This window comes from Engystomops pustulosus, chromosome 4 (genome assembly GCF_040894005.1).
Source record: "Engystomops pustulosus chromosome 4, aEngPut4.maternal, whole genome shotgun sequence".
Lineage (NCBI taxonomy): Eukaryota > Metazoa > Chordata > Amphibia > Anura > Leptodactylidae > Engystomops > Engystomops pustulosus.
In genome coordinates, this window is record NC_092414.1 from 121,667,889 (window position 1) to 121,690,436 (window position 22,548).

At 36.7% G+C, this 22,548-nt stretch overlaps 1 protein-coding gene and 1 long non-coding RNA gene across 15 annotated transcripts in view; one reads left to right on the top strand and one right to left on the bottom strand.

Moving 5' to 3' along the window:
- The window catches only part of CACNA2D1 (calcium voltage-gated channel auxiliary subunit alpha2delta 1), a 472,576-nt gene that overhangs the window by 127,217 nt on the left and 322,811 nt on the right, over positions 1–22,548 (bottom strand). For all 14 annotated transcript variants that reach the window (XM_072147264.1, XM_072147265.1, XM_072147262.1 and 11 more), the window contains 4 exons: positions 17,660–17,791; positions 11,528–11,597; positions 10,090–10,140; positions 5,812–5,911 (listed from right to left, as the gene is read on the bottom strand). In XM_072147264.1, coding sequence (XP_072003365.1) covers positions 5,812–5,911; positions 10,090–10,140; positions 11,528–11,597; positions 17,660–17,791 — 353 coding nt within the window. The remainder of the gene's footprint in view (positions 1–5,811; positions 5,912–10,089; positions 10,141–11,527; positions 11,598–17,659; positions 17,792–22,548) is intronic.
- LOC140127063 (uncharacterized) overlaps positions 1–22,548 on the top strand; it is a 162,463-nt gene that overhangs the window by 46,231 nt on the left and 93,684 nt on the right. The gene's annotated exons all lie outside the window — the stretch shown is intronic.

Here is a 22,548-nt window from a genome sequence, read left to right on the forward strand (position 1 = left end):
AAAAACCTGAAAAAACCTGAAATGCTTAAAAATAAAAAAAATAAAAAAATCAGCATCCTTAAGAATCAAGGGGTAAAACAGTCCACCTGTCTGTAGTAGGAAGCAGGGATGGTTAACTGTTGTCTGTGCCATGCTGATTACTCCATGTATGGTTCTTAGTGAGTGCAATGTACCCAACACAAGACTTGTTGTGATACTCCTGGAAAGCACTGATGAAGGTCGATGAACTTTAAAGTTTAAATTTAAGTGATATTTAGCTGCATTTTATGATCTCTATTTGATCCACACTTAAAACTTCTCTTGAAAAATGTTAATGAAAAGAAATAAGTTTTCCTGAATCATGCAAAAAACGTTGCCTCCAAAACACAAGGCTTCTTGAAAGTCCACCACTTTCTATCACTGGAGGCTAAGTATTTGTAACCTGGCATTGTTACAAAATCATCCATTTGTGGGTGATTGCCACTTACGGAATTGGCCTTGCAAGCCTCTAGGCTGTACTCAGTTACAGTCCTCTATGTCTCCAGGCAAGCTCCAGGCTCCTCCTTCTCTAACTCTCATAGAGTGTGGGTGTCACTGCCTCTTAAAGGACCAGTCTAAACTCCAGCATGTTTGTATCAATGCTCAACTAGGGCTATATAACCCTGCATATTCCCCACTTAGCAGAGGTTCCTAGCTTGTTTAGTCCTGCTGTATGGAACTCCCGATTCTCCCAATTTTGACCCTAGGCTTGTTTCTTGACTTCCTGATCTGTGTTTCTATGTGTACAACCCTGTCTTGTTTCAGATCATGTGCTGTCTGCCACAACCCTTTGAATGTTACCTGTGATATTGCTTGGTCAGACTTCAGACTGACCCTGACCATTGTCTCTGTGTCAGCTGAGCCAGCTGCTATAGTTACCTGGAGTAGCAAAAGAGGTAGTGGCCATGTGACCTCTCTGCAGTGATGTCCAGATCAATGTATAGGGGTGAAGTGTGAAAACCAGAGATGTCCACTGATAATAATAATGTTAAAATGATAGAATGGTAGGAGGGTTCACAACACGCTGCTTGTTACAGTTTCTTTTTTCATCCAACAGTGCAAATTTACATATTCTTTTCCCTTAATTCTTAGTAGAGCAATTCTGGCTATCAAACAAAATGGAATAGGAAACTAATGGACATTATTTCAGTAGAGCTTTTTTTAGGAAATCTCATATATAAAGCTGAGAAAAGTCGCCGGCTGTGTTTATTTCTACACCAGCCTCTTGATGTATCACGCTGCAAAAATGCATTGACGGGGCTATCATACGGCGGTGAAGGAGCGCCGACATATGCTAAATATCCCCCTATGTGTGTATTTGTGTATGTCCGCTATAGCAATCTACACAGCTACATTTACAATCACCAAATTTTAGGGAACTTACTGAACTTCTTAGACTAGGCTTTGAGCCAATATTTTAGCCCCATACTTTCCAAAATACACCTTTTAACCACTATATACAGGAGCGATTGTCTGCTGCTGCTCCTGTGGCAGTTAGAAGCCATGATTGGTTGGGACTAGGGGAAAATCTTTGTATTTTGGTAAGTAATTGGCTTAGTGATAGAAAATAGAGGGTTGTCATTAATGGCACATTCTCAAATTTTGTTGACATTACCAGTGGAGTGCCACTTGGGTCAGCATTGGGGCCACTTCTTTTTAATATTCTTATTAATGACCCTGTAGTGGGTTTACACAGTCAAGTTTCAATATTTGCAGATGATACTGAGCTGTGTAAATAATGAGGCTGAGCTTGAGGAGTGGGCAGAGAAAAGGTTGATGAAGATAAATGTAAAGTTATGCACTTGAGCTATGGAAACAAAAAGTTAAATACTTTGTAAAACTGCAGCTGAAAAGGACTTGGGGGTATTGGTGGATGGTAAACTTAATTTTAGTGACCAGAGCCAGACAGCTGCTGCTATAGGAAATAAAATTATGGGAAGCATCAAGAGAAGTATACAAAGGACATAGAAGAACTCGAATGGGTGCAGAGGAGAGCAACCAAGATTATTAGGGGAATGGGGGGGCTAGAATCCCAAAATTTGGGATTATTAAGTTTAGATGGCTGAGGGGAGACTTCATTACAATGTACAAATACCTGAACGGGCAGTACAAGGATCTCTCCAAAGATCTTTTTATACCTAAGCCTGTGACCAGGACAAGGGGGCATCCTCTACGCCTAGAGGAGAGGTGGTTCTACCATCACCATAGACAAAGGTTCTTTACTGTAAGAGCAGTGAGACTGTGGAACTCTCTGCCGCAGGAGCTTGTCATGGCAAACTCTATGTACATGTTCAAGAGAGGCCTGGAGAGCAAAAATATATTGGGTTATGGGAAAAAACATTTGTTTTATTCTTAAATATTGAACTTGACTGACTTGCGTCTTTTTCCAGCCTTATATACTATGATACTATAATAGAGACTGACAGACAGAGACTGACAGGCTGTGACAGAGACTGACAGACTGTCAGTGACAGAGACTGGCAGACAGTCTGTAACAGACTGACAGACAGTCTGTGACAGAGACTGACAGTCAGTAAAACAGATAAAATATTGTTGTTAACCCATTCTATTTTGTTATAGCTAAGAGCAGTTATTTACTATCCCGGAAGCTACAGCTAGTATTTAAAAAAAAATGTTGATAGAATCAGATATAGATGGATCTATTAACCTTGCATTCAGTGAAAAGTTTAACATTTTTTAATGATTAACAAAGTAACTGAAAAAATAATTTTTTTTCCGCAACTTAAAAAAAAACACCCACAATTTCCTCAGTATACCTCAGTATATATATTTTACAAATATTATGCTTTTCTTCTCTGATATATGAGCTACACTATCAGATCAAATTATATTTACTATATCAACATATGAAATAAAATCTGTAAATAAATAAGGTCAAATATTTGGCTTTATCATCTTCCACTTCTTGCAGTCAAGGTCTATAACTAAATTAGTTGGGAGGATGGTACTTCCCATTCATTTGCAAATTTCACAAAACAGCAAGCTCCTGTCCACATGCAAAGAGCAGCAGTTTCTGTAGCAAAGATGAAAATTAAGAGGAGAAGATGTGACACATTAACCCTTAGGTGATTTATATTGCCACTGCACGGTTCACATACTGCAGCTTACCAAGAAACAAATGCATTTATATAATTAAAAACTCTGCACTTAAGTGTTTCGGCACATTAATATTTAAGCCTCTTGTTCGTTGAGACTTCAGCATAAATCCTGATACGGCTGATTAAGTCACAGTGTCATTTTCCTGCCTTCACTGGCAAGAAAGTATATCTAATCTTTTAGCTGTGACCATGAATAATGATAGGTAAGGTTCTGCTAACAACATGATTGGTAGAGCCACTTTTATTTTTATCTTAATTCTCAAGATAGATGTAAGCAATTGGAGTGCTGCATGTCTGAAGCGCATATGAAGGAGATATTTGGAGATTGCATCTTGATTGCTTTGCATCAGTCTTATTTAAAGGGATTGAAAAGTGTGTGTATTCTTCATCTATGTATATTGAAACATCTTAATTCTGTTCTATGAGCATCATGACATGCAATAAAGTCTACTTTGGGGAATATTCTAGACAAAAATTATACATTGTATTATACCCAGTGATTTCCATTAGTGGTGGTGCAATGCAAATTTGGTTGGACCATATTTACTAAGATGCTTGTGGCAGTTGTCTGTCTGACTTTGCAAATTCTTTTCAGTGCAAACTGCTTGCACATGTATTTATAAAGTTCCTTGCGCTACATTTATGGCACACGCGATGCACCTTGTACCGTACGCTGCGCTATTCTTCATGCAACACAAATTTCTGCACTAAAATGGTCATTTTGATGCTTAGTCACACTGCGAGCCACATTTATCATGCAAAGTCCAACAGAATTGTGTTTCCAATCCTATGTTACAGGTGCACCAGAAAAAAGTTGGTAGTACAGGGGGCACTAGATTCATGTAGAACGTGCACTAGAAATCCTGAATCTGGTGCCCTCTGCACTATACACAGACAAACTGCACATAGTACAATTTGCACTGTTTTTAGTGAATATGGGCCATGGATGGATCCTGGCATTCACTTTAGAACCTTCACTGGGCAGAGCACAATGCTTTGTTCATAATTTTCCTTTAACTGTTGTGTTCTAGAATAAAAAGATTGAAGAGCTTGTTTGATTGATGTCAGGGAAGAATTCAGTTCTCTTACAGGTTTTGTAAACGAGGGAGTAAAAACAGGAACATAAAAACACAAAAAGACTGCATTAGACAGTTTATACCTACAGTGACTGAAATATCATAGAAAAAGAAACCATTCTAGTAAATCAAGTAATTATTCCTGCCATAAGAAGCAAACGTAACACCAAGCTGCTTGCCTATTGCAGATTCACATCAAGCTGCTTGCCTATTGCAGATTCACATCAAGCTGCTTGCCTATTGCAGAAGAAGAGAGAAGAAATCAGGCAATACCTTTTTGAGCCTAACTGAGTATAATTGATGGTGAGCTTTCGAGAATACTAGTTCACTTCGTCAGACATGATGTTATGCATGAAACAGAAAATTCACAGCATTTTATACACACTAGGCAGTGATCATCAAAGGATATTAAACCCTTCCTGACTTTTGATGTGGTACTGCATGGAGCCGGCACCAGAAGCTGCGGGTGTTGGCTGTATATTATTGCCGACACCCACCTCTAACACCCGTGATCTGAGGAATCTTGACTGCGGCATGGAAGGGGCTTTTCAAGTGAATAGGACCCCCCGTGGCACTTACCAGCGAGAGGTCAGCTGCTCTAATCGCAGCGCCGGGTTCTGCCAATGTTCCGGGGCTGTGTACCAGTGGTCCATATCCCTGGTCTATATCTGAATTCCTGTTATCTATCGGCTCCACCATCCAGCAACTGCCAGAAGTTGTAAGTCTTCACTGTCACCTTGTAGGGTCTCTCAGGAAGGTTAGTTAGCTTCCTGATAGCATTTTTACCCTTATCAGGGCAGCTTATCTGCTGCAGGCAGGGTCATAACCCGCAGGGACGTTGAGTTCCCCACCACTTACCCAGTCTGACAACTAGTGCCAAGCCTGGTTGTGTTTGCACTGTTGCTGGACAAGTTCATTACAGACCCGTAGAGATATAGGTTAAACTTGGCTCTTGCCTCAGATCCACTTCATGTACCTACTTTATTTGTTATGTTCTTGCCATGGTATTGAGTATTATGTAAATCGTGGTGGATAATATCAAGAGCACTAGGTATAATGAAATACTGATGCTACATGTCAATATAGGCTTATATTCATTTAAGTTCTAAATGAAAACAGTGAATCAATCAACAAGACTTGTAACCTCCGGTCTATGAGGTACTCTGGGTAATGATAAAATGCCCAATAATTCTTCTGTTGTATTTCCTGCTTCTATAGTATATATTTTCTGGCTTCATGGATGTAGAGAATGGCAAGATAAAGGTTAATTCTTATTGGGGCACATTTACTAAGAACGGTGCAAACTGCACTAAATGCCTGTGGATAGTGCAGTGTATTTACCTTCTAAAATACATGTGCAAGCAGTTTACACCTAAAAGAATGTGCAAAGTCCGACGGAAAACTAGCGCAAGGCCCTTAGTAAATGTGCCCCATTATTTCCAAAGTTCAGTAGATTTTGGCCCCACCACGGCACAGACACTACGCAGAACTAAGAATTGGCAACAAAGAATTGTTCTGAATTGCTTAACCCTTATTTTACAAGTTGTTATGGAAGTTAACACAAACCAAGTATTTTATACTTTTATAGGGTTACTTACAGCAGCAACATTCACAAAATCATCATCTGAGAGGGTTTCCAACATCTCAGACACAGAGGTTCTTATCAACTTCAGTGTCAGCCCACTGACACTCCCGCTCCTGTAGAGAGAGGATGAGAGAGGGGTTACACAAATAAATCAGTCTGAAATATCCTAATCAGTTTCAGGTGCAATGTCAATGAAATTAATTGAAAAGCTTGTCTGGGTTCTCCATGTACGTCTATTTCTTCCTCCTTGGGATAATAGGCATTTTAAAGGATCTAAATGGCAGCTTGTCTGCTTCAGGGCAAAGCTCAAACAGGAGGTATTGCAAATGCTGATGAAACACATTTCAGTAATATAAAAGTATTTCAATCCATTTAAAACATCAGATGCAATCTATTCCATCAAAGCGACAAACTAGAGAATAGATTTTTTAGTACAAAGCAATCTACTAGACACATCAGGCTTGATGCTTTTCCCCTAGACATTCACCTAACAAAGAGTCCTCTATGGAAAGCAAGAGATGCTTTTAATAGACTCAGCCTCCCACTTTTTACCCAGAATATACAACTGTGATATCAACAGTATGTAAAATATCTGGTTGAAGTATTCTATGTTAAACAAAAACAAATCACAACAATTCAAAGAGATTATCAACAAATTCAATATTATAGTTAGGGAGATAAACTAAGAAACAAATACAATTCTGTAATAATTTGTGCTATCAAACTATGCCACAAAGTGTGTTAGACATGGGAAGGGTTTTTACATCCAGTGCAAAAAGGTTTTAGGAAAGGGTTTGAATGGCTTAAATTGCAACATTGTGCACAAAAAAAGCTCCAGTTTTGAGAGATTTTTCTGGCATAATAGGGGGTATAAAAAAAAGAACTCATGGCTCTTGCCAATTGGCCAAGAGTAGGGAAAAGTTCCTTCCTGACCCCAAATATGGCACTCGGATTGGTGTAAAGATACATGAGGTTTCACTAACTTGAAAATCTGGATAGGTATAAAACGATTTAAATTTATTATAGACGGTTTTAGTTTTTCTTCACCAGTGTGTAACATTGAGATTTTTGAACATTGACATTTTGATTGTGTTCAATTAAAAAGTATAATAGAGGACATGTTCTTTAATGCAATATCATAAAGGTGCATGTTGACACAATGGTCCAGTGTCAATAAATACTGGCCTCTTGTGGTAAATATATAACTACCTGTCTTTTATTATCATGTTTCAAATTTCCTTTTTATGCTATGTTAATACTTGCATGCATTGATAGACAGGCTATTAGCCTTATCAGTCTTCTACCGCTGCTCAAACAAAAAGGAGTGTTCTTTTCTGATATTATATGTATCTTGCTACAGTATATTGCGGTTACACCTTTATCTACCAAGCCTACCATTAATAACTATAGTTGACCACTATCAGCCCACTCTTCCATTATTAATGAAACATAGCCACTGCCAGAGTCTAGCTTGCATTATTAATGGAAGAGTGGATAGATAGCAGTATATCAACAGGTTAGCCATTTGAGCGTAAGAAAAATATGGGTTTTCTGTAAACTTCTATTATATTAGAACTTAACACAATGTCAATCTTCTATCAGGGCTATTATGAATTATCAGTAAACTAGTGGTGTTCAATGCAACCTTATAATATGTGATGGTGTTTTTATGCTGCAGGGAATATTAATAAATATTAATAAATACCCCCCAATATATTTTAGCACCATAATAACAGTAATGTTTAGATGATTTATGACACAAGTAATAATGTTGGCAGGTAAAGGTAATAAAAATAATTTATAGATTCTCCTAACAGTGCAGTGTTTTTACTTTATGCCCTCCTAAGCCTTCTTTCTATGTGAATGAGAACTATTGTCCATACACATACAACAGTCAAGCTCCTTTTTACTTAGTGTGTACACTGGTCTATCCTTAGTGTGGACGTTATATGGACTTATCCATATCTACCCGGGAACTGGTGATGTATATATGCTATTGTTGTCTTTGTCATCCTAAGTATATATAAAGAAGATAGTTTGGATTGCACATTTGGTCTGAGTTTTGTTTGAAGTTGAATGAGAACTATTGTTACTGCACGTGATTAAAGGAACTACTACTGAATTTGTGTGGGCATGTTTAGACTTCAAGGCATTTTGTAGCCTAAAATAATGACATGATATCCATAAAATAGGTCTTTAACATCACATGGGCAACAATCCAACACCACCACAGATTCACAGATCAGTGAATGAAACAGGAAGCAGATAGCTCCAGTATCAATGTAGTGTTCGAACCAGATTACTGCAGATCAGATCCCATATATCCTGTTAGCTACTACACTGAGGATGAAAATCAGAAGTAGATTATAATATAGCCACTTTTGGTGGTAGCCCAAGCATTCTAGGGGTCCAATGGCCACCCAAAAGAACCTGCCAAATTTGGTTGGAAACGGGCAGAAAGATGCAACCTCCATTCAACCGAGAAGCTTGATTCTAGTAGCATTTGTATGAAATGAATTCTGGAATATTCATACAGCCCAGTGCCGATTGCAGTTTTAATATGCCCCTGATGAACATGTCTCCTGATGTGAGGAAGATTGCAGGTTTCAGTGATACGCATGAAGTTTGAAGTCTGCTTAGCAATACTATGCTTGCTGAATTACTTATACTTAAAGGTTTATTCTATTAAACTTCACTTTATTGTGTGTTTGTTTTGTTGCACATTCTTTTGACCCTTTGAAAATTGATTAACAAAACTGTAATATGTTGTGGATTTTTTTAAGCATCATTTTTATTAAAAACTAGTATCTTTTGATATCATAAATTTGTTATATGACAGTTAATGGCTATGTCACATGTCAAAGCGCCCTTAACTAGTAATGAGCAGACCCATTCAGGTTTGCTAAGTTCAACTGAACCTCAAACAAAATTTTGGTTAGGGTACCCAATTATTACTCTTTAATACCCAGTATCAGTACAGACACCCTTTACATTCTCACATTACAATCCCCTAGTGATGTTAATACAATAAAGTTCATTTTAACCCCTTACTTTACGATTTTACTCAGTTTTAGTGCTGTTTTAGCTCCTATCACTCCCTATGGTGATCAGTGCAAAATCCCAGGGTGTGGGCAGGGCCTCTCTAAGCAGTCACATTACTGTATTATCCATCTAGTTTTGTGGGGTGACAGTGTGGTTAGATTATCAGGGTACAAGGTGTACATCCACTTTCATCTGGCTTCTGTGCTTACACACTGACACTACATCTGTGTTCTGTGTGCCTGCATCTCCTTCTCTCGGATCACTTATCTCCTTGTAGCTTGTAATTGCAGCTTGTCTCTTCTAACAATCTCCTGCCTGGAAGCGAATCAGTGTATGTGCCTGTGTGAGCTCTGGTGGTAGAACTGCAGGGGGCATGGCTATGGGCAAAAGACACAGAAATCTCATCTGCATGCAGTTACATAGAAATCCAAGATGGTGACCCGGCCCTAAGTGAGAAGTTACAGGGCCGGGTCTAGGGGCAACTGAAATTGTGTACACCAGGACTGATTGAGACATGTTGGACTTATATCTGTGAAATACTGTATTTTTTGTTATTAACATTGAATTAGAGAATGTATTATTTTGTTGTGCTGAGTAAATATAAGAAACTTGTCTTAGTGGGACTACCCCTTTAAATTTATCCTGCAAATCTGCCTCATGAGGTCATTGGGAAGCAGCAATCCTATGGAGAATAGATGCCCGGATCTGAGCTTACAATGTTTGTCATGGACCCGTACATTGTGGCTCGGCTCTGCTCATCTTTACTCTTAATTTTTTTTTTTTTGTATCATTTGGTTAAGTTTTTTTTTTGGTGACTAATAAAGATTATATTTATTATATGGGGTGTGGATGAGTATTTCTTAATATGTTTACCTATTCTACTACAATTTATTGACTCTGTGATGTCCCCCATATTGCTTTCATGTCCTCCATATTGCTTCCAAGGATAGTTCTTCAATATTTCTAACCTGGAAACACCTTTGACCATAGATGTAGGTTATGCTTTACCAAACAGATACCTTAAAACGATTATAATAATTGTTTTATATAACATTCTAATAAGTTAGCAAACTCACTAAAGCCAAAGCAATGGGAAAAAAATGCTGATATCTCATCTATTATACTTTGTATATTTTTAGATAAAAATTAACAAAAATAGATCCATAAAAACCATTAAAATAGAAAATATTAACGTACACAGTTTAGAAAACAAAAATAAAAGCAACAAGATCAAATAAAGTATACATACACATCCACCAGAATAAGCATGTCTTTTGGAGATGCAGCTCCCTGTATGTACCTTAAAATATACAGAAAAAATATATGTTTAGACCATACATATATATTTTTTTGTTTTTGGCATAGAAAACTATTTCTTCAATAGTCAAAAGCATCCTAGGTTTCTATTTGCATGGATCTAAAATATAATACATATTTTGTTATATAAAATATATCACGTGGATGTATCATTTCCGTATCTGAATGCATTTGAGGTTGAATAGAGAATATTAAATAAACCCTATTAATCTGAATGTATTTACTGTGCATAATGGAATCTGAATGAAGCTCTAGAGTTCCAATTTGCAGGAATTGTTTGTTAAATGACACAACCAGAGAGATCAGCTGTTTTGGAAAATAGATTAGTATAATTGTGTTTTTTTCCTTTCCCTTACAAATGTGTTCACCACATTTTCAATGTATCCACTTACCGTAACCTTGTTCGAAATGCAGGCATTGTAGGTATTAGTATGTATCAGGAGAAGTTTTTAGTGGAACACAATTAATTGTATGAGAAGGATGTTTTTAGCAATAAACTAAAGCTTTTGTGAAAAAAGAACGCAAGGCCTTCTGTTATACTGAGGCTAAAGTGCCTTAGGTATTTCACAAACACAAAAGTAGAGAACATCATGTAGTTACCTTCCCACTCAAACCCTCAACATCTATTTTGAACCTCATAATGCCAGAATCTAACAAAAGAAGGCCAAGGATGCAGCTGTATGGAACATAGTTCCCTAATTGATATATCTTATAATAGAAACTAGGAATGTGCTATCTCATATAACTGACCTCTGCAGGAACGATTGTAGCTTTCACTATATGTATACATCTGTAAAGACACTTGTCAAATGCAAACAGATCAGAAAATGCATTGTTTTAGCAAATCAGGAACTAATTAAGATTTTAATGATTGGCTTATTATAAAAAAGAAAAGGAATATTGCATGTTCAATTAAAGAGCATTCATGAAAGATCAAAATGCATGGGGGTATTAATTATAATTTAGGTAATATTTGTCTTATTTATCTAAAAGGAATGTAGATCAATAACAGATCATTTATGAAAAACAAACAAGATACTTAATAATGTCCCACCCATATTCAGTTCTGTGCTGTTTAGACATTTTAGGGTTACTGTTTCTAATTAGCTGGTAGAACAAAGGTCACGTTTACATTGTGCTTAAGGATCAGCAGAAACCACAACCATTAGACCACTTCAAGATTCAAGCTTCATTACTATGCAATCAGTATACAATACCACCTAGCATGCTGATACTGAAATAATGAAAATTAATGATACATAGACCAAATGATCACTAATTGTCTTACATTTTTGCCCTGTATATGCTAAATATATCATTAATTCACTATTATTGAATACAGTTTACTTAAGAAAATGAAGTGCACTCACCAAGGTCTTCTCCGAACATCATAAAGATCAATTTTATTTGGAGTCCGGCTTTTATCTACCCATGGAGAAGCTAAATAGGAGACACCAATTATTATTATTTTGATTTCATCAAAATAGCAATAGAATTGAGCTCACCATATGAAGGTCAAGAGAAAGCAGATTGTTTGTTAAAATAATAGTCAATAATAATCAATTGCTCGTGTGCAACATAGATTTATGTAATCAACATTTTATTGTATAAATTAAACTGGTTTGACCTGATATGTAATTATCACAAATAATATAATTTGATATTTTCATTTTCTTTCTCTGTATAAATGTGTATTAATAAGTGTGTGTGTATACAAATAAACACATGCAATTTAACCTCAATTTCGAATAGCATATTACTGTTACACTGCATTTATTAACACTGTTTCTTTTACTACTCCCAAAGAATAACAGCTTTTTGTAACACAAATACAACAAATGGTAAAAAAAAAATGAACAAATAAAAAACAAAGCCAGTGGAATATTTATTACCTCTCACAGTACTTACACTTCTGGCCTTGAGGAAGGCAACACTTTTCCCTTTCTTACATAAGTTTCTAAAAGCTGTAACTTTTTTTTATCTTGGGTTGAGGGCTTCTTTTTACAAAAAGAGTTGTACTCTTTGGTGGTGTCAGTTTGCGGTGGCTATAATTCAACAATTAGATTACATTGATTCTATCTGGAGAGGTTGAAAGACCCCACTTATTTTGGCAGGTCAGTACTAATCGGTCAATACTAAAGATGAGCGAGTATACTTGTCCGAGCTTGATACTCGTTCGAGTATTAGCGTACTCGAAACGGCTCGTTGCTCGGACAAGTATTTCGCCTGCTCCAGATCAATATGAGATCAATATGTGTGAAGAACAATGTGTTCTTCAGTGAAGAACACATTGCAGATGTTTCCGTACATCTGCTAACTTATCATAAGACATGAGTACAGAAAGGTGTTCTTCACGATAGTTTGTGAAGAACAATATGTGTGAAGAACACATTGCAGATGTTTAACACGGGTCATTCTCCTTTTTGAAGTTCCACGAATATTCCATTGAATAAAAAAAATAAAGAAACAGGACTGACTTCCTTATTTCTCAATAAAATGATACATTTTATTGCAGAGCCTTGGTCCCCTTGAAAAATGCTCGAGTCTCCCATTGACTTCAATGGGGTTCGTTATTCGAAACGAGCACTCGAGCATCGGGAAAAGTTCAACTCGAGTAACGAGCACTCAAGCATTTTAGTGATCGCTCATCTCTAGTCAATACCTAATGCTTATATATCTGTGTGGTGGTTGTTTTGCTAGTGTTAGGCTCAGTAGAGACTAACTTTCAGATTTCCATTTCTAGCTTCCGCTTAAAGTAAAAATAAGAAATTGAATGGATCCGTTATAAATCCTATTGAAAAAAATGTCATTTTTTGTCAGACATTAGACTTTAATCTGGGGCTCCTGAAGCCAGAAGAGGTATTTGTGACATAGTCAGGAGCCCCTGATGCTGATTTGCATAAATTTAAAAGATGGTTTTCTCAAAAACTAACTGTCCTATACATTGAAATTAAAGTAATAAGAGAAATCACCTCCAAAAGGACTTATATAGTTATAACTTGTAAGTTATAACAATGGAAGCAATGAAAAATATGCAAATTGTTGTTAGAGCAGGGAAAGTTAGTAAATATGCTATGGTGAAATGGCAAAAGAAATCAAATTATTTTAAAGGTTTAAATGTACCTTTAATGAGGTCATAATAGGACCGTATACCAAATGGATGCTATGGGATTACATATGACTTTTAGCTTTAAAGTAAATCTGCCATCAAAATCAACCATGATAAATCAAACAAACTTAGTCATAGATCCAAGCACTATGATTGGTAGTCTTCTTATTTGTTATTCATGGCCTCCTTCCTTCAAAAATTCTTATAATTATTCTAATGAGCCTAAATAGCTCTAATTTCCAGAGCCCCTCAGTGCTGCAGCTTCACAGGCTACTACACCGAGCAGAGCAAGTCTCTCTTTACAATTCCTGCTGCTGCTATGCAAACACGTGGAGGAGTGAGAGCGAAGAGGTTGGATGAGACATGTTCTGCTCATTGTAACAGCCTGTGAAGCTACAGCACTGAGGGGCTTTGGTAGCACCACCAGAACTCCTCATGCGCATAATTTTAAAAAGGAAGGAGGTCATGGATATAAGCAGATTACCACAGTCACGGTGCTTGGATCTATGAGTAGATGTCCCTGGTTTATCATGCTTGATATTGATGGTAGATTTTCTTTAAGCCTGAAAAGGTAATACAGAAATAAACAATGCAATAAATGTTAATGAATATCTATCTCTCTATTTTGGCCAGAAAGATTGGTTGTTAATATTATTAAGTACAGGCAGTCCCCAGGTTACATACAAGATAGGGACTGTAGGTTTGTTCTTAAGTTGAATTTGTATGTAAGTCGAAACTGTATATTTTATCATTGTAGTTCCCGACAATTTTTTTTTTTTGCCCCAGTGACAATTGGAGTTTCAAATTTTTTTGCTGTAATAGGACCAAGTATTATCAATAAAGCTTCATTGCAGACAATTTTAAGCTGATTATTGCAATCTGGGACTATTTTAAAGCATCCAGAGAGCTTCACCAGAGGTCACAGTGGGCAGAGGGGTCCGTCTGTAACTATGGGTTGTCTGTAAGTCGGGTGTCCTTAAGTAGGGGACCGCCTGTAATTAGAATACAACCACCCCTGTAACCACTTGCTAATTTGATATCAGACTGATTGATTGAAAATTGTTTGCTGTCTGAAGCTTTCATGCTTTTACAAAAATTACCAATTTTTTTTATCTTTTATCAGTATATCTACTGTATGTTTGCCGGTCTACAGTATCTCTATATGTTTACCTACTATGTTGGACACAAATATTTCTCACATTATTCTGTGATGTCCTTCTAAATGAAGTCTGAAAAGTTTCCTTCGCTAGGAATATTGAAGTACAGTAGTACTTCTCCTGACATCCGCCATGACCTAGTTTGTTAGGCTACGTGCAAATGATTGTGTATGGGGCCCCCATGGAGGTCTATTGTGCATGGTCATGGTGCGGTGAGCAAACTATGTCTCACTACACCATGACCAGGCAAATTATAAAGCAGATTCTATTCCTGCCCATGTTGCAGCATGGCCACCTAGTGGACTGCCAAATATTTTCTTTTTAAACGTACTAAAGTTATGGCACATAAAAGGTAAACTGACTCTAGACATCCTAAAGCAGGATGGGATCATTGATATTATCTAAAATGATGGGTACTTGAATTGTTCTTGTAGAAATGTATTAGAATAGAAAATACAAATAATATAGGAAACATTCATAAGGCTGTATCCTAGCTGTAACACTGAGCTGAAGGATATGCACATGAGGTCGAGAAATAGAAAATCCTAGAAGAAAATTCTGCTCAGGGACTTGATTTATAAGACAAATTAGTCTTTCAGCACTTAGTTACTAATGGAGAAAAATAATATGCTGCGTGAAGTATTGATTAATAGTTATTATAAGTATTACAACTATAATTAAGAATGATCTTTAGCAATATTAATAGTTGAAATGACCGCTTTGCACCTAGCTCACCCTTAAGCCAAACAGTCTTTCTGCCTTGCTAATTGTAATCCCTCTGGACACTCGTTCATAATGGTGCGAGCCGGTACGCCAGTTAGCAGGACAAGGATTGCATAAATTGGATGTAATGTAATATTGGATTCGTTTATAGCAATGTATCCTAATCAAGAGATGCTTATTTAATTGTACTACTGACTGCAGTTTGCAAAGGGCAGCAGTTTTTAGAAAGCAGCAGGGATTCAGGATACTGATGGGAAAAAAACAGAAGCAAAGCACTTCTGAGAGTCCCATTACAAATGTTCTTAACGATAAGCACACCATTTGTTCTGCACAATTTTACATTGTATTGTTAGTATGTACGTTTTAGTTTACATATGGCCATTGTTCCCCAAGATCTTCAAGTACACCAAAGACATGTTATGAGAATTTACCATATCAGGTAAGAAAATACATGATGTACTGATTATCAATTTGCCTGTACTGTTACACCCAAGCCATTTTTGAGAATACAGGCAGTCCCCAGGTTACATACAAGATAGGGTCTGTAGGTCTGTTCTTAAGTTGAATTATTATGTAAGTTGGAACTGTATATTTTATCATTGTAATCCCAGACAGAACCTTTTTTGGTCTCTGTGACAATTGGATTTTAAAAATGTTGGGTTGTCCTTAAAATTTGACCTTTTGGGGGTACATGATGAACAGAATTGAGGAGAATTGTATTAAACCACAATTGGCTCTTATAATGCATTATAAATTGTTAATTCCCTCTTCTATAGAAACTGAATCCCATAAGCCTCCATAAAAAAATGTCTCATCTTCCATGCAGGACAAAAGAAAATAGTGTAGTATAAACTTTATTTTGTTTTTATTTCTCAAGCATGTATGTTCTAACACACAATTTTTCAGCTAATATATATTTTATTCTATTTACTCTACATGATTGAAAGTTGGAATCTTGTCTGGGTTTTTACAAAAGCAATTCAAGAAGAACTATCCACACAAACAGTTTATATTGTGTTGTGAAGCACAGTACATGCGTGAGGGACATATTTGTGCCCAGATTTGCTGTGTACCCAGTAATTTAGTATGGAAATTGGAGCAGTGACCGGTTCTCTTCTGCCAATGTCCAAGGGGTGTCCTCCTTTCTGTGGCTCACATAGCCCACACACTTGTGTCCGTGAAGCCTTGCAATGATAAGCATTAATAAGGTCTGTTATTGGTCAGTTGTGGGCTCATTTCTTACACAGTTGAGATGGAAGGTTAATGCTGAGAATGGTTTTCTACAGTATTGAATGGATCAACCTCTTGAAAGGTCTTTTCAGTTGGAAAACATAAGAAAAAGCTAACTAAAATATTCCAGTACAAATACAAATGTGAATAAGAGAAGTCTCAAGATGCTAATTTGAAGGTGCACTCTATGTCCCAAAAACACATTGATATATTTACAATGAAGGATCAAAAACATCTATTAATCTACATCAAATATTTCTGGAAATATTCTGGAATTGCCTCATAATTGATAAGCACCAATTATTTAATCTCAATGGTCGGTGTAGTATGTAAAACACTATGGCAATAATTGTCTTAGAGGTTCTTAAGTAGGTCAACAACATTTTAGTTTTTTCATATGTTGTTTTTTTTGTTCTACTGACATGCCTGGACTGAGCCCTAATTTACAAATTAAAAAGCCAGAGCCTGTTGTACAAGTTTTGTAGCTTTTAGAATAGCAGAGCTTTTAATATTGATTTTTCCTTTCCATATCTAAAATCTAATACTGTTTGTTCAATATCCCTTGAATTATGAGCAAAGCGAGAACATGAAAAGAGGCCAGTTAAAAACAAGAAACTCTACACAGAACATCGGCTAATAAGTACTTCTCTTATGTGAAATACTTCTAGTTACCATGTTAGCAATTTACAAACTATGGCAGGCAGAGAAACTGGAAATACATACATATCAAGTCCATGGTTATAATCCATGCAATAGTAGCTGTTACATGTAAACATTTTAACAGAGATAGATGCCAGGGAGAGAAATAGGTCACAGTATAATAAACTTTTTATTTAGTTTACTCATATTAAATATAATAAAAAAGGGTGACCTGGAGTATTTGACTCTCCATGCAATTGTCTATAAATAACCAAGCCCTGTTGTATGAACCTTTCTACTAATTTCAAGACCATTCAACTGTTTTATGTGAATAGGAGCCTACTAGATTCTCCACTGACATATTAACTTGATGGTTGGAAGGATAAGGTATGTTGGCATTTCAATGCCCGATATGCAAGGTCTCAGGGAGATAACTCAGAGGTGTCTGCCAGACAATCCATGGCTGGGTTTTATGTGAATAAAGGAGGTGAGAGTAACAGCTACTAAAGTTGTATGGTTCCTTTAACAAGATAATGGAGATGTTGATTAGATATGTATTTCTTTAGAAATATGAGTGATAGTCAGTATGTACAGCATACATTATATGTGCTCAGTATATTGAAAAACAATCTGGCCTTACCTACCTGGGTAATACCTGGCCAGTCCTGTTGCACTTCCAAACACTTGCCAAAGGAGTGTATTATCTTCATTGTGGTTTTTTTTAAACACTTCATCCAATGCAGCGGTCCAGTTTAGTTCATTTAGTACTATGGTAGCTGTAAAAAGTGAAGAGGTTTACAAATGTATTAATGCATTCTGTTTATGAATACAGTTAATATTTATTCTAAATGTAAAAAAAAATGAAATAAGTAAATAACTGCAACACAAGATAAGGGCTATTGCCAGGTTCCGATTAAAACCAATATAAAAAGGACACAGAAGACATTGTGGAACAGTGATATTATTAGCCTTTTAAAGCCAATTTGGGAATAGCTTCACAACATTGTGCTCATTAGTGTAACTTAACTAGATATTCATGTTTATGGATGTGATAACAGAGAAAAATCAGTTATGTGTGCATGAATATTCATGAAATGGGTCAGTTACATAGTGAACCAGAGCTAGGAGGATATTCATATTCAGAAGCATGAACAAATTATTTTTTTATGGTCAAGGACCTGTAAAACGAGAGTTACATTAAAATGCACACTATCACTATCACAATGTAACTGTTTATATGTTGTGCTATCCAATACACATGCCTGACAGTGTCTAAATGATTTATATTGTTCATCATCATTGTGTACATTAGCACAAACTAAGAACTAAATTAGAGTATACGATTCATGATAGTACCAAACTGACTTTTCTATTACTATATATTGTAGATGCATAGCCTGCACAGTATCTGTTCAAGACTGATTCAAAATTGCTTTTTATTAAGGATTGATAGGTATAAAAACTGATGGTGTTAGACTCCCTTTAAATACTGTATGGAATCTACCACCAGGTTTGAGCCTATAAAGCTATTCATGTATCCATACTGTTCTTAAGTGAATAATTGTCATAGTATTAACTCTGCACAGTGGTCACTGTAAAATTAGCTTTTTCTTCTTTTCTTCCTAGAGTGGGATAGTAAAAGTTAAATGGGTTGTAACAAATATATAGGTTTTCAGCTATTCACAGAGTAGGGGATAACAGGATGATTGATGTGGGTTCACCTGCAGGGATACCCACTGATCATGAGAACGGGGAATCCCATTCTCACTAATTGATTGAATGGCAGGATAAGAATGCACCCTGCCACTCCATTCCTATCACTCCATCTATTAGTGAGAATGAGATCCACATTCTGTTAAGTTAGTGAGACCCTTAAAACAGTCCTATTGTAACTGAAACTTCCACAAATATCAGACCCTTATAGAACAAAATTGATGGAAAATCAGTTATGCCTCTTTGTTTGTAGCAACAACAAAAACAAAAAAAGGACTACAAACGGTCACCATGGGATTAATTGCTATTGGCCAAATTTAGCTAACTTATGAAGCCCTGCACATGGTTCCATCTTTCTTCAAACTAAATAAAGTAACAATAGAACGGTGGACCCTGCTTGCAAAAGCTTAAAGTCTACGAGGACGAGGGGATGACACAAGAGGTATTAGAATTTGTATAATTGTACAGCCATTCTTTTTAAGGGGGTGAAATAAAAATAATTTAATAAATAAAAAATGCTGCTGCTTGAACCAGCCATCAGCCGCCATCTTATATACAAAGTTCAAAGTCAGTGGGCCTGCAGAGAAGCATTTTCCGGATAACAGACAGGGGGAGTACCCAGAACTGGTTAATAGAGAATTAAAGTTGCATGCTGTTAGCGAGTGTGATAGACCTGCCAAAATAAATTAGTTTTAAGAGAACCTTTGAAGCATTGAGGGATGGGTATTAGTCTGATAGACCGGGGTAGGGCATTAAAGAGAAATGGTGCAGCTCTGGAGACGTGCATGGGAAGTTGGAAATGGGGGTGCAGAAAGTTAATGGATCCTGTTGTAGGCACAGCTATCCATTAGGGAAGATAAGAGAATATTAGCTACTTGCCACTGCCAATGTCATTAGCTTCCCAACTTGTACAGGGCACCACAATTCATGAATCTGTTGCACTCTGCAAACTGCACAGATAAACTGCTACTAGAGCAGTTTGAGTTTTTGATAAATGTGGGCCAATGTGTTGCTATTGAGAGAAGGGGCTATACAGAGGTTATTGAAACAGTTCATCAGTGCCACCTGGTCTGATTGAATGAAATGCATAATGGGGGAGCTCTATCGATCTATTTACAATAGAATTCTGGAGTAATATGCACCTGAAATGGCTTGTGCCACATTTATTAAGGGTTTTAGACGATTTTTTGGCAATTTTCCGATTCTTCAGAAAATTGGGTGTGGCTTTGGGGAAGTGGCATGACCTAGTCATTGCATCAGAGAATTCAGTGGGTTCACCAGAAAAAAATCAGTTATAAACTAGACCAAGCAATAATTAAGTTAGATTCCACAGTAGTAAACTACTCCAGCTTGGCACAGAATATGATTGTGTAGTCTCGCTCTGCTGTTGTCCCCCAATATGTTTCTAGCTAAGGAGCTGGTGTACCTACAGGATTACAGTTGCAACCACATTCTTCCACAGTTCAAATCAGACCAGATCGTATAACTGTCTGCCTGGTGACAAACTGACAATTTCAGATGTTGATGAAAATAAAAAAAATAATAAAAAATTGTGAAAGATAACATGAGCTAAATTATGCTTCCTTATAAAAATGCTTAATATACACAGACCTTACAATGATTAAAAAAGGATCTATGGGGATACAACATACTCTCTTGAAAAGCACTGCACAAATTAACTTCTCAATAATAGGACTTCAGTTTAAGAGCAGAAAATATATGCAAATATTAAAAGCATGTGGGATGTGTTCTGAGTTCAGCCACCAGAATCTAATTTAATCTCCATGTAAAGTATCTATTAATTAGATGGGGGACTATAGGCACTCCAGATCTAATCTACGTAATCCTGATGGCTAAAAAAATCATTACCCTTTATACAGCTGTAAAATACTGTACCTAAATTGATATATTAAAACCAATGCAGGCAAATCTGAAATATATCTACGTGTAGAAGATACATCAATCACAGTAACCCACACAGCAGCCTCCACCAGTTTAGAGATTAGGATGTGCTTCTGTCAGGTTACATACTATTGATGGTTTCTCAAATGAGATTTCACCGTGGAAACTAAAGTGACTGTAAAGCCTGTGGTTACTTCTAGGTAACCATACAAGCACATGAGAAATATGTCTGGTTACAATATGTATTATCTGAGATTGGCCACCATGTGAACTTACTCTCAATATAATGTACAGGCATGTAGGAATGTAGTGAAAAAGGTTGCTTATAGAGATGAGTGGATCTGAACTTCCTGTTCGTTTTGGGCTCAACCCGAGCATATTGCTGGATTGGCTGCTGAACAGCCAAATCTGGCAAATTTACATCCCAAGCTACTAGCCATGGCTGTGATTGGCAAGTGGGAAACCCCTGGCCAATCATTACTATGGCTAGTTGATATAGGCATTCATTTGCCAGAGTGGTTGTTCGGCAGCCATTACTCCAATATGACTGGGCACATGGGGCACACCTGAACCCGAATTGGAAGTTCCGATCTGCTCATCTCTAGTTGCTTATCATTGCGTTCTCATACTTTTTATTATGAATCTACAATGGTTTACTCTACACAGATTGTATTACAGTTTCTTATTTTCACTTGAACTACATATATACTATATATGAGCATACCTCATAATAATTGGCTGCACAGAAACACTCAGAGTGGGTCCTATCATGAGGCAGGTTTATCATATATTTATTATATCATATATAAATCTACTCAGCTGCTACACTTTACATTGTCATAATTGGCATCAAGTTTATCAAATATTGTATAGTGTTTGATAAAATTGGTTTATCTTTAAATCTAATCTTTTATTCTTCAGAATTTTTTTAAAATTTCTATGGGAATTGCAACAAGTTTTATTAATGAATCTAATGAGGGAGATGAATGATATGTTGCTGCCTGCCATGCCGAATTTATCAGGAGGCTTCACAGGAGTGGGGCTGTTCTATGCCAAGTCCTGGCTAGCGTAGAATTGCACCTGCACCTAGAGGTAATGTGAGTTGCCCCACGCCAGCCTAATTGCTGCTGGGCGTGCACGCCTCTGTACGCCTACTCACAGGACAAATAAATGGAATTACTGGCCATGCACCAAGAATTGGTGCTATTCCTGGGCTTTATAATAATTCTTTATTTCTATAGCGCACACAGATTATGCAGTGCTGCACAAAGCATGTCAAATTGGTCCTTGTCCCCATGGGGTTCACAATCTAAACAACCTAACAGTATGTATTGGAGTGTGGGAGGAAACCGGAGTACCCAGAAAAAACCCAAGCAAACACGGAGAGAACATACAAACTCTTTGCAGATGTTGACCTGGGTGGGAATCAAACCCAGGACCCCAGCACTCCAAGGCAGTAGCGCTACTCACTCAGCCCTTGGGCTTTGCATTTCTTTTTCTTTGTTTACCACTTTCTAAAAGCTATCCCTTTCTACGTTTCTGTGACAAGAGCCATGGAACAAATACTGTAAAATTTTCTAGAGCCACCATAAATATTTAATATTCCATGCAATGTACAGGGTGGCTGGAAAAAAATTCTGGGTCAATACGGTACTCATGTATGGTTCTGTGTAAGATGCTATTTTTTTTATGAAACAGCAGTGGATAGTGATACAATTAGAGAGCCTGTACAACCAGTTTTTATTCAGGAAAATTAAGATGTAAGCATTGTATAATATTTTATAGAACTTTATATATGGAAATTAACATTATATATATATATATATATATATATATATATATATATATATATATATATATATTAAACTAGCTTTTAGTTTAAATGTTTAAAAAATTGTACAGTTTTTTTACATTTTAG